Below are 12550 nucleotides of genomic sequence, written 5' to 3' on the forward strand. Positions count from 1 at the left end.
TCAGATGCGGGGGAAAAAAATCCATGGATCAGTGCATCTAGGGGAACTTACCTTATTAAAATGGAAAACACTGAAGGTTTTACATGCAGTTCTTAAATAATAATAATAGTAATAATACAAAGACCTGCAAACAGAAGGAGGACTGTGGCAAAAGAAAGCAAAGATAGTACCAATAGTTATAGGCACTTTGGGTGGGATCCCAAAACATCTGGAGAACCATTTGAAGACCATCAGCACTGACAAAATCACCATCAGACAATTGGAAAAGGCAGCTTTACTTGGAACAGCTTACATCCTGCGACGATACCTTTAACACCAACAGCAGTATTGGCCTATCCCAGGTCCCAGGAAGACTGTCAGATCCAGTCTAAACAACTGGCTGACTGTGCGATCAACAAAAATGTATTAAATTGTTTTGATGTCCAACTCCCAGCAACTCATATTGGCATGCAAGCAGCAATTCTTGTAATTGGCTTTCCAGTGTTATGCTATTACTGCAATGTCAAAAGGGAAATTCTTCCAAATAAGCTATGTAAACCAAATATAATTTGCATTTGCAACAGAGATGGAAGCTTATACTAAACAAAAAAAAGATATAAGAAAGCATCTGCTGGCCAGAACCAATCCCTCAGAGACTTTTATATGTGCAAAAATGGAAAGATTTACAAATACCTACAGCTGAAGAAAGGATAATGAAATTAATGGAATTGGTAGAGATGGCAAAACCGACTACTTTGATTAAAGAATAGACATTGTCTGGCTTTGTTTCTACTTGGAAACCACTCTTGGACTTTTTACTTGAGACTCAAAAAAATGAAACTTTAATTTTGGGGTTTGATAACTGATATATTTTATAACTACTGAAATACTTTGTATTAACTTTTTAAATGTTTTCTGTTAATATAGATTTATTTTGCAGTTTTTAAAATATTAGAGTAGGAGGTGAATGTATTTTATAGCTATACAGTGGTACCTTTACTTACGAATGCCCCTACTTACAAAATTTTCGAGATACGACCAGCTCCGGCCCCAAAAATTTACCTCGATGTGTGAACTCCGCCTCGAGGTACAGCCATTTTTCCACCCTTATACATGGTCTGCAGCCATTTTTCCGTCCTGACACGTGGTCTGTGGCCATTTTTCCGCCCGACACGTGGTCCGTGGGCATTTTTCTGCCCCGCCGCGCGGCGCACAGGCGCTTTTCCACCCCTGACGCGCAGCACGTGGGCGCTTTTCCATCCCGCCGTGCGGCGCGCTGGTGCTTTGCCGCCCTGCCGCGTGGTGCCTGGGCGCTTTTCCGCCCCACCGCACAGGCGCTTTTCCACCCCTGACGTGCGGCGCACGGGCACTTTTCCGTCCCTGATGTGCGGCGCGCAGGTGTTTTGCCGCCCCGCCGCATGGTGCGTGGGCGCTTTTTCATCCCTGATGCGCGGCACGCGGGTGTTTTGCCACCCCGCCGCGCGGGCGCTTTGCCACCCTGCCGCACTGCACGCGGGCACTTTGCCGCCCCACCACGTGGTCCGCGGACCCCAGAACGGATTAACGGTAATTACACTGAACCTTATGGGAAAATTTGCTTCGGGGTGCGACCAAATTCGGAGGGCGGAACGGATTAACCGTATTTACATTGAACCTTATGGGAAAATTTACCTCGACTTGCGACCAACTCGACTTGCGATCAGAGTCACGGAACGGATTAAGTTCGTAAGTAGAGGTACCACTGTACCTGTACCAAAAAAAGTTGGAAGTTACTTCTTTCTTTTGTATTTCTTTTCTGACTTTCTCTCTTTCGATTTTTTTTTCTTTTCTTGATTTTTCATGATTTTTCTATATTTTACTTTTTGCTGTAATTTAATGAAGTTCTTAAAAAAAAAAAAAAAGAACCAATCACCCAAAATGAATGCTAGCACATTATTAGCTCTGAATGCATGCCCAACATACTAATTCAGCATTTACCTATCTTTCTGAGTTTAACCATTTAACTCATATGAAGTACAAGCTTTCCCAATTTCTTTATAGCTTTCAAAGTATCATTTTATATAATCACAAAATAATGGTCCTCTATTCTTCAAACAACCTTTGCTAGTTAAAAAAAGTCATTTTGAAGGCACCACTATAATATCTGAGAAGACAAAACAGATTCAAATGTAAGTATAATCCTAATAGCCAGTCAAACTTTGTGTTACAACAAGATCATCTCAATAAAAATTTTTACAATAGAAAAAACATGTTAATTATCTTTTTAAAAAATCAATACATAGCTTGTGGTCAAATTCCAGAATATGCCTAATCATTTCAAACAGTTTGTGGAAGAAAAGCAAACAACACTACATAATATATTGTACACTGTGATCATGGTACCTGTTCTTGGAAGATTTCTAGGCAGTCAGCAAGCCCTGATTGCGCTGTTACCTGCACTGCAAAGGAACTATGAATTAACTTATACCTTCTGGAGTACAGGATCAGATCCCATTGTCTACATCTATTCATTGAACAGTTGGGGAGACAACATACAGGATTCTTCCATAATAAGGTAATGATCAGAATGGACTGGATTGAGCTTTCATTTGAAATCTGTACATATAATTCTATCCCTACATGAACCTGATTGTACATTGGTTGGAAGTAATACAGTCATTTCAGTCAACACAGAATAAGCAATTCAGCGGGAAAACTGTCTACTGTCAGATTTTTTCTTGTTAATGTGCTTGAAGATTTTGGATTTCTGAACATTCTTTGACTTCTGATAGCCAAAGCCACCTCCACCACCTCTTTTTTGTAGTCTCTTTCCATGGCTGCTATTTACATCTGAAAATTATGTTAAGGAATGTAGGCTCAAAAAAAAGTGCATCGGATAATAGCTAAGAGTTCAAAAAGCATGGCACCAAAAGTGGCATGTGCCCTAATTTCCACAATGAACTTGCAATTTATTCCTAACTATAGATAAACTTGCCTATTTATTATTGGTCTTAGTTTTTCCACTGGTTTTCCTACAGACAGCTAGTTCAATTAATCCTCTTTTTTGGTACCATAATTAAATGTGGAAATGAGTTCTTATACTTCTAGAGGCTGACACAAGTATTTCACTTAAGCACATAATCAGTTTGCTGGCAATACATTTCTAGCTCAAGAGAGAACAAAGAAAGCACAGCTGATCCTAAACCAGCTTTCCTCAACTACAGTACTCTCCAGATGCACTGGATTTCTGTTCCCATCACTCACTGCCAGCATAATCAAAAGTTGTTATAAGTCTAAGCAGCTCCTTCCCCACAATAGGTACACAAATTATTGTTAAAATGTAGTAGCTGTAAGGTCACCATAATGGTGGCATACAAACATCACAACAAATGATATTATGTTGCAACACGAATGAGCAAGTGTGCATCTAAAGCTGGTTTTTCCTCACATTTGACCATGAAGGAAGAAATCTTATAGCTTACTAGTATCTCACTAACTTTCAGAATGGTTTATTAACATCAGCAATTGCCACCAATCTGCTCAAGCAAGCTCATTATTGCAGGAGGAGAAAGGCTGGGAGGCACAGAGGGAAGAGAAGTGAATAACTCGTCTGGGGGAGATGGGTGGCATATAAATTTAATAATAAATAAAAATAAATAAACTTGCAGTGAAAGGATACTGAGATCTACAAAAGGTGGGACCTTGAAGCCAAAGGACAAAGCGACCTTGAGCAAATCCAAGTTATTGACATTGTAGATCTGCTTCAAAGAGTGGGAATCATAAGCTCTTATATAGGCTTTGTATGCTTCTTGGGCTGACTTGTGAAGGAAGTAGTTCTTCTCAATCAATTTTTCCAGCTGAAAATTTAAAAATAAAGAGGCATAAATTACTTTTTTACTTCATAAACATGAACATTTTACAGTTAGCTGACATTTACCCAAACAGAGAAATATGTATTTGTTTGTATTGCACTCCATCCTAAAATTCACAGTACTAAAACGTATCTTGTGGCTTTATGGATATAGAACATTAGTATTAAGTATTTGCTTTTTATTATTAGTTCAAATATTAGATTAGCTGCTGTACTAAGATCATAGTTAGGAAAGGACCATTGCTAGCAGTAAAGTACTTGACTTGCATGTGAGCAACTTTCAGACAGGTAAGGCTGGAGAAACTCCTGCCCAAAATTCTGGAGAACCATTCTAAGTCACTACAGAAAATTCTAAACAATGTTCTTTGTATAAAGCAACTACTATAGATGTTGCTTGCATTAAAACAACATCATCTCAATCTTCCCCACTTACTAAAACATAGTTATTGCCACAACTTGATTCTTCTCCATGGCTACATGCAACATCCTAGAAGTGGGCTTCCTTTTATATAATTGCAGTTTGACCTTGCTCTCATTTGCTTTGTCGTCTACCTCTCCCACCCCATCTGCATCCCAGAAATCTGCTCCAAAGAACTTTCTAAAAATCACAAATCCAAATGGTCACACACACATTCATCCATACATGTTCAGACTAAGGCTAAGTTTCTATAACACCAGAGTACATAACCTGGGTACCTTGTGCAGAAGCTGCACAGGTGACACTATATTAGAAGAGCAGTCAGTAAGAAATTTTGTCCTGCATCAGATTTAATCAGTTGTCTGGATCTGTACTAATACATCTCACAAGAATATAAGCTGCCTGGAATCACTGTGTGTGAGTTGGGTGGCTGCATAAATTTGTTAAATAAATAAATAAATAACAAACAAACAAACAAATAAGTAAATAAATAAATATCAAAATAAGACCGCTATATTTGCTGTTCTTTGCATCATTAAAAGCTATTTTTGATCATTTTATTAGCAGTACTAAAAATGCAAAATAAAAAATTAAGCAAGCTTTTAAAATGTTCATAGTATAGTCTGTTTTTACCTGAGATTGGATGTCAGAAATTTTAGACCAAGAAAATTCAAATTCATTTAATGGCACCTAAAAATAATAAAGATAAGTTCTTAACAGAAAATTCTACATAATGGAAACAGAGAGAAGATATTAAGAATATAATAAATCTCACCACACCTAAGCCTAGGTCATGTTTACACATCTTGCTAAGCTAGAATTTTTTAATTCCTAGTCTGCTGAAAAGCTAAAGCCTTGCTTCAGACAGGATACTGAATAATAACAGGTAATTTAAAAATAAATTACACAATGTTTGGAATTACATAGTGCACTTAGCCACAATATGATCTGTTGTCTGTGCTATTATATGTGTGAACCAAATCAGTGTGATCTATAGGTTCGTATATGAACTATACTATAATGTTTGCAAAAAATCATGCTTTAGTGCCATGTGTGAACCCAAATTGGATCAATATTGTGTTGGTATGAACCAGATCAGTTTCCCTGCAACCTTGAGCTTTGCTCTCCCGTTCTAGCCAATTTAGGGTATATAAAGAAGTTATATAACAAATAATGATTTCTTCCTGTACCAATGTGTCATTTCCATATTTTAATAACCCTGTAAACTGCCTTAGAATGGGATATATATGAATGTCTACAGGTCATTCTCAACACATGAAGCATTAGTGTAATTCCTCTCCCTGGTACTGTTGTCCCATTTACGGTACTGAAAACACAGGGAGAAGGTTTTATTTATAAAAAAAAAAAAAAAAAAATCCCAGCAGATGGGCATTCCTGGCATTATGGATAATTAATCCTCTTCGTTCTGAGTACTAGCAACCATATGAAACCTGAATTCCTAACCACAGCATCCAATTAGTACAACTACTGCTTCTAAGGTAATTTGGATTAAAACTGCTCCATTCCTTTAAACTTCACATTTGAGGGACTGAAAATATATTCTAATTACAGTTTTGTTATGACAGCTGCCCTGCATTTCTAGTAAATTTATTCCATTAAATATTAAACATTAGGACAGCCATAGTACTGAAAAAAAATTGATTAATCACTACTGCCACCAGCAATGGTGTTACACTGCTATGGCACTCCATACTAACTTACCCTGGCTTGCTTGAGGTAACGCAGGAATCCCAGTTCTTCTGGCCGTAAAATGAGCAGAGCATGTCCCCTCCCATTTATTCCACGGGCCGTTCTCCCAACACGATGAATATATTCCTTTCATTAATGGGAAGTAATAAAAGATAAATTAACACACTGATGGAAGTTTGGAAACTGATAAACATGAAATCATAGCATGGAAGGTCATGCAAATATATCCACAGTCCCTATTCTTACTTGAATTACTTTACAAATTGCACACTAATAAGGCAAACAGCATGGAGGTTTTAAGATAGTAGACTCTTTTTGAATATATTAATTTTTGAATGGCAGCATCTGATTCAACAATAGCTAAATTCAGGAGTCAGTTACTAAGGCACTCTAGCATCTCAGGAGAACCTACCGCTAACATGAATTCGTTTTCTTGGTTTTCCTCAAAGCCAGTGCTACTTGCCCACATCGGCAGAGCATAAGACCTGTCTTCTCTATCCGGGCACCCAACTGCAATGGCTCAACCTTTGGGCCAACACTGAAGCCACTTACAATGCTAAAACAGTGTGTCCAAGATACAACAGCAACTACACATTATGGAGTTTCAACTTGCAAGGCAAATAGAATGCTGCATGATTAAGGCACTAATTGTTACATCATTATGCCACTGCATGGGAATTTGTGGGCAGTGGAGGAAAGGAGGAGAAATCGAGTAATGGATGTTGAGAAAAAAGGAACTCTGCAAAGCAAATAAGAATCAGTACGAACTACACAGAAGTGTTATTTTGTTTTCTAAAAATGTGTGCAACTACATGATTAAATTCTCCTAAGTCTTCAGACTGCAGCATCAACTATTATTATTAAGTCATCAATTCTTAATTCTCTAGCGTAGAATTACGAATCTCTTCTTAATATTTGGACCTCTTGTTAGAGAATAAGTTCTGAAGTGGCCCAGTCTCAGTGATGCAGCAAACCTGCTGACACTAGAAGACTATGGATATGGTCACTGCAAATGTACACACCTTGAGTTCCATAGAGGAAAAGTGGGATACAAAAGTAAAAAATAAAATGTAAATAGAAAACTGTGAAATTCAGCTTTGCTGGAGTTAATTAAAAGTAAACTATCCCAGACTAGTCTAATTTCAGATTTTCACAGAGCTTCACATTAACACATATTTAAACTACATAATTTTCAAAAATATGTTATACCTTTGGATCATCGGGTGGGTCATACTGAACTATCCAATCAACCTCTGGAATGTCCAACCCTCGAGCAGCTACATCTGTGCATAACAGTATTCCAGAATCAGCATTGCAGAACTGGAAAAATGTGGTTGTGCGTTTAGTTTGTTTCTGCTTGCCCTAGGAAAAAAAAGACATGCAAGATAAAGAGAATTAACAACTACTGCATTCTGTGAAGAGTGGTTTGAATGTAAAGCAGCCTAGCAGTAAATTACTAAATCAGTCAGCAAAGCTAATAAGCTGATATTGACTCCATCGCAAACCATAATGCACTTCTAAAGTATTATGTACTTCTGCTGTAAAGCTCTAAGAATGACAAGTCTGGGCTTACATGAAACAGAAAATGTGTTTCGAGCTCACAACAAAACAGCCCCTCAAAATGTTGTTGGCTGTTCTGAAGGGACAAAATTTGAAATGTCCTTCAAGAACAAAACTTTGTTCGTTGTTCGTCATAAAGAAGAATAGCTTCTGATTTCTTTGCCATGTAACGGACAGCTACCTGAAGCTCAAGTAGCCACTGAAACAGCAGGTAGACATCCACCAAATCAGGATATCCCGAAATATTATGGTGGATGAATGAATTTAACTTGATGCTTGACAGTCATCTACCTCCCCTCTAAATTTCAGTAGAAGTAATCACCAACTATCTATAATAGCAGTGACGGCAACCTTTGTGCTCGTCTATGCCCTGCAAGCCAAGTGCAGTTCAGGGGAAACAAGCAAATTCCTACAAAGAGTGCCTAACAGGTTTTTTTTCCCCCCATGCTGGCCCAACTCTTCATGACCACAAAGCTGCACTTGAGTTGGCTGCTTAATCAGGTATCTACCATGTTGTGTTATGATTATGTAAGCTTAAAGGATTGGATGTAATAGCTGCTTCAATGCACAGTGAGGAAGATATTTGGACTCCATTGCAACTCAGGAAATTGCCCAAGGTAATGTACTCTTGTGGGAGGAACTGTTAACTTGTAGCAAACCTAACACTTCCTTCCTGGAAGGTTTTACCTATTTGTTGGTGCCTGAGAGTAATCTATTTTTGGGAAATAAAAGCAACTGGAAGTGGTGTTCAAAGTCTGTATCTTCCATCATGCTGAAGGGCTGGTTATCTAAAGGCATAATCTGCTGATACCTAATATCCTATGTGATGCACAGAACACCCTACCATTTGCTCACCAATTGCTACTACGCTCACTGCAATGGTGAAGATCACTGGATGATACATAAGCAGGTGCCAAAAAAGAATTCCTGATAACAAAAGCTTAGTGTCCTTATGATTACTGACCCATGCTTATGGTGCAGGTGGTGTAGCATGGGTTTTCAAGGATGCTACAGATTTATGGGGACAAGGGTAGAAGAGGAATCAGGACATGGTTCTGGGTCTGAAGGCCATTCTGGACCCTGGTCAGCTCCTGGAGAAAAAGGACTAGGATTGCCATGACCAACCAATCGCAATAGGAATAGATTGCTACTTGAGATTTACTGGTTGCCTAAGACAATATCCCATTTACTGTCATTCTGTTGTAGTAGTTTTGTGCTTTAGTTTCTTTTAAAGCTGGGAAAAAAAATCATGAAAAAGGTAACCCAGTCATAAAGCAGCAGTCGGCCCAAAGTCTAAGTTCTTGTCTGAGAAAACCACATTTTGCATACCTCTAATGTATATTGGCAGAATCTCTTTCATCGTATTTGTAAGCCTCTGCACAGAAGCAATACTCAGATTTCCATAAAAATGGCTTGGAATATAATCCATTTACGGAACTAACAATGTGCAAACAAAAATCTAATTTTTGTTTTCATGTTAATACCTATAGAATCAACGGATGTTTCAGTTCTTCTACACACTATACAGTAGAAACAAATGTCAGTATACCAACTGGAGCTACTTAAAATAGTTTGCTGACAGCAAACACTGTTCTAACAAACAACTTCAACCTTGCTGACAGAACCCTGTTTTTCAGATAAGCATTTTAAAGACAGCTTTAAGAGAAAGATGCTCCGGATGGCATTTAAAGGTTAATTTATGACTCCGCTGCTGAAATCTTGCTGAGATTCTGACACTGTTGTTATGCACCCCAGCCTTCATAAAGGCCACTTGCTATTTGCAATAACCTCAAAGCAGCCTGCATTATTCAGGCTTGAAAGACAGTTTGAGACACCCAACTAAGGCACAAAAGTGGCTCTCACTGCAACACAGAGCAGAAGAAAAGCGTCTGGATTTATAATGCTCTAGAATTCTCATAAATCTAAGGACAGAAATCAGTTAAAACTGGCACTTAGCTGGTCAAAAATATAATTGGTAGATTAACTGACCAAAGAGGGTTAAAGTGCTTATAACAGTTACTACAATGCAGAGGGCTGGAGTTCAGAAAGACTTCCCGGAGAGGAAGTGGTCCCTTCCATCAGAAGATGGGGCTTTTGATTCAATGGAGGAGACTTATTTTGGTAATCCTCCTCAGCCATGTAACAGCCTGAAAATCTGCTCTGGAGGATGGGGTAAAGTAGCACCAAGTATCATATAGGAAATTAGCAAACGAAAGGTATTCTGGTGGTGTTAAAAACTCTGGATCCATCCCGATGTAAGGCAGCAACTTAGAACTAAGAAACTATAGATTACAACTGAGATGCTGGATTACTGTAATATAGGTGTACATACATCAATTCATCCAAATCATGAATACTTACATGAATGGCCAAAACTGGAAGATCAATGTAGTTAAGAAGTTCATAGTGGTATTTCACAGACATACATGAAGAGAAAAACACCATTAACTTCTTCTTCCGATTCTTCTTGAGGAAAGTGAACAGCAGGAGGAACCTCTTTTCTGAAGGGCATATTACATATCCCTGTAATCATTTGAAAAACAGTTTTTTTACATGAGTTCCTCAACTGTTATTTCTAATAACTTCAAAATGAAGGATGCAAATCTACATTTTAATTCCATATACCAAAAGTATAGACTTTTGTAAACCCTTTCCTAAAGATCAGAATAGTGCAAACCATGGTATTCCCTGTGGCAGTCTATGGAAGTGAAGCTGGACTTTGAAGAAGTAGGGTAGGAAGAGCATTGACCAGAGTTTTCACTTGACATACAAACTAGACCTTTTGGCCATAAATAAAATTGGGATTGAGAAATGATCAGGCTCAAATTATCCTACCTCAGACACATTATGCAAAGATCTAGCTATCTAGAGAAGGCTTTAACGCTGGGAAAGGTGGAAGAAAAGAGAAGAGGATGATCAGCAGTAAGGTGGATGGATTCAGTTACAGTGGCAATGGGTGCACTGCTGGAAGACCTGAAAAATCAGGTTAGGGTCAGATTGTCATGGAGAAAAACTATCTACAGTGGTGCTTAAAAGTTTGTGAAGCCTTTTGAATTTTCAATATTTCTGCATAAAAATATGTTCTCCATATTTCTGCATAAAAGATCTGTCCTCCACACAAGTCCTAAAACTAGATAAAGAGAACCCAATGAAACAAATCAGTAAAAAAATTATACTTATTCATTATGCAAAAATACTGAAAATTCAAAAGACTTCACAAACTTTTAAGCACCACTGTATCTGTTCACTAAGAGTCAATACAGACTTGATGGCACATAATCAATCAATCAATCAATCAATCAATCCCTTTTGTAATCATTTTAATTGGGCAAAAGAATTTCCACTAGACCTTAAGGGATATGGATTAATCTTGTCAATTAAAGACCACCTAAAAGAAAGACACAAATATTTCTATCTAAAACATTACATTTCCTACTTATATTTCTTGAAAAATTAGACTCAATAGTATGTACTAGTCAGCAAGACCCTAAATTAAAATTAATTTCTCTGAATAAAATTTCAGGGAGCATTACAAGCTAAATTATAAAAAAAACACACTGGGCTGTAAATAAAGTTGAAACCAATTAATATAATTTTAGTAGACATAATTTTTGAGCTCTTCATGAAAACAGTCTGGATAAAGCTAGTACAGGTAGTCCTCAAATTACAATGGCAACTGGGACGAGAATTTCCGTTGCTAAGAGATGCAGTCATAAAGTGCAACTGCATTGCTTAGTGATGGCAATCCCTGCAGTTCCGCTTGCTGTCGTTAACGGAATCCCATGGTCATTAGGAGGGGCAGTTTCCTGCTGGCTTCCCACAACCAAAGTCAGTGGGAAGCTGCCCGGAGGTTGCAAGTCCCAGCTCCGCAGACAGGTAAGTGGCTGTTGTTGGGTGGGAAGGGAATGAGGGAGTGCATGAGAGGCTCAGGGAGAGTGTGTGAGGGTGCATGAGAGGCACTGTGTGGGTTGGGGAGAGTGTGCGGGGATGCACAAGAGGTGCTGCGCAGGTCGGGGAAGGTATGTGGGAGGTGCCACGTGGATTGGGGAGGGTATGTGAGAGGCACCATGCAGGTTGTGCCGTGAGAGGCACTGCATGGGTTGGGGAAGGTGTGCGAGTGGCCAGTGTGGTGCAAGTGCAGAGGGGTTGGGGGAGGGAGTGTGAGTGGGGATACTTACCCCAGCAACTTGTGACCTTCTGCCGGCTTCCCCACTGACTGTCTGGGGAAGCCAGCAAGGAAGGTTGCAAATGGCGATCATGTGATCACTGGGTACTTGGCAACCGGTACGAATGGGTTGCTAAGCATCCAGATTGTGATCACATGACCGCAGGGGTGCTGGGATGGCCAGAACTCTAAGAACCAGTTGTAACCATCATTCATTCAAGGCCATTGTAACTCGGAATGGTTGCTGACTGAATGGTCATAGGTTGAGGACTACCTGTAAAACAGACAATTTATTGACAAAGGAATGTGAAAATCCAGAAATGCCTATGTAGTCAGCAGCTATCAATCAAGCCTGATAGAGAATTCATGAACATTTTAAAAGAGAAATTAATAGAATGTGAAGAGCTAGAATTAGAAACACAGGGAAGAAGTATCCTTGTACTTGGATACAAATCTCAACATGGGAAAGGAATGGCCAAGAAAGAGAATCCCAAAGAAAGAAGAGAATTAGTGTCAAGGGTAGACAAATAAAATAGATTGTTTGCCAAGATATTTGTGCTTAAATTACCTGTTCAAGTCCTTCTACAGTTGCTGTCTCTTTATTGTCATCAACCCCAATATATAATGGCTCCTTTTTTAGAGAAATCTTTGCCAGATCTTCAACTTTACGGGTTTGTGTAGCAGAGAACAGCATGGTTTGCCTACGCCCTGGGAGGGAAAGGGATGAAATTAAGCATACATGTTTTTTTCCAACTTTGACAAAGTAACAAACTAGTAATATCCAGCTGATACAAGCCATTTAGAATACATTTCTGAAATTAGTGTCTCACAAGCTTTTACAATAAGAAAAAAATCAAACTAATCCTAA

At 38.7% G+C, this 12550-nt stretch overlaps 1 protein-coding gene across 2 annotated transcripts in view; it reads right to left on the bottom strand.

The window, feature by feature from the left end:
- Positions 1-254: 254 nt before the first annotated feature.
- DDX18 (DEAD-box helicase 18) overlaps positions 255-12550 on the bottom strand; it is a 52802-nt gene continuing 40506 nt past the window's right edge. For both annotated transcript variants that reach the window (XM_025170358.2, XM_025170359.2), the window contains exons 9-15: positions 12251-12390; positions 9879-10040; positions 7167-7319; positions 5970-6083; positions 4881-4937; positions 3638-3815; positions 255-2808 (exon numbers count right to left, since the gene is read on the bottom strand). In XM_025170358.2, coding sequence (XP_025026126.2) covers positions 2663-2808; positions 3638-3815; positions 4881-4937; positions 5970-6083; positions 7167-7319; positions 9879-10040; positions 12251-12390 — 950 coding nt within the window. In that variant the 3' untranslated portion in view covers positions 255-2662. The remainder of the gene's footprint in view (positions 2809-3637; positions 3816-4880; positions 4938-5969; positions 6084-7166; positions 7320-9878; positions 10041-12250; positions 12391-12550) is intronic.

This window comes from Python bivittatus, unplaced genomic scaffold (assembly GCF_059951505.1).
Source record: "Python bivittatus isolate LINGU-HERP-01145 unplaced genomic scaffold, Pbiv_v1 ctg000480_np1212, whole genome shotgun sequence".
Classification (NCBI taxonomy): domain Eukaryota; kingdom Metazoa; phylum Chordata; class Lepidosauria; order Squamata; family Pythonidae; genus Python; species Python bivittatus.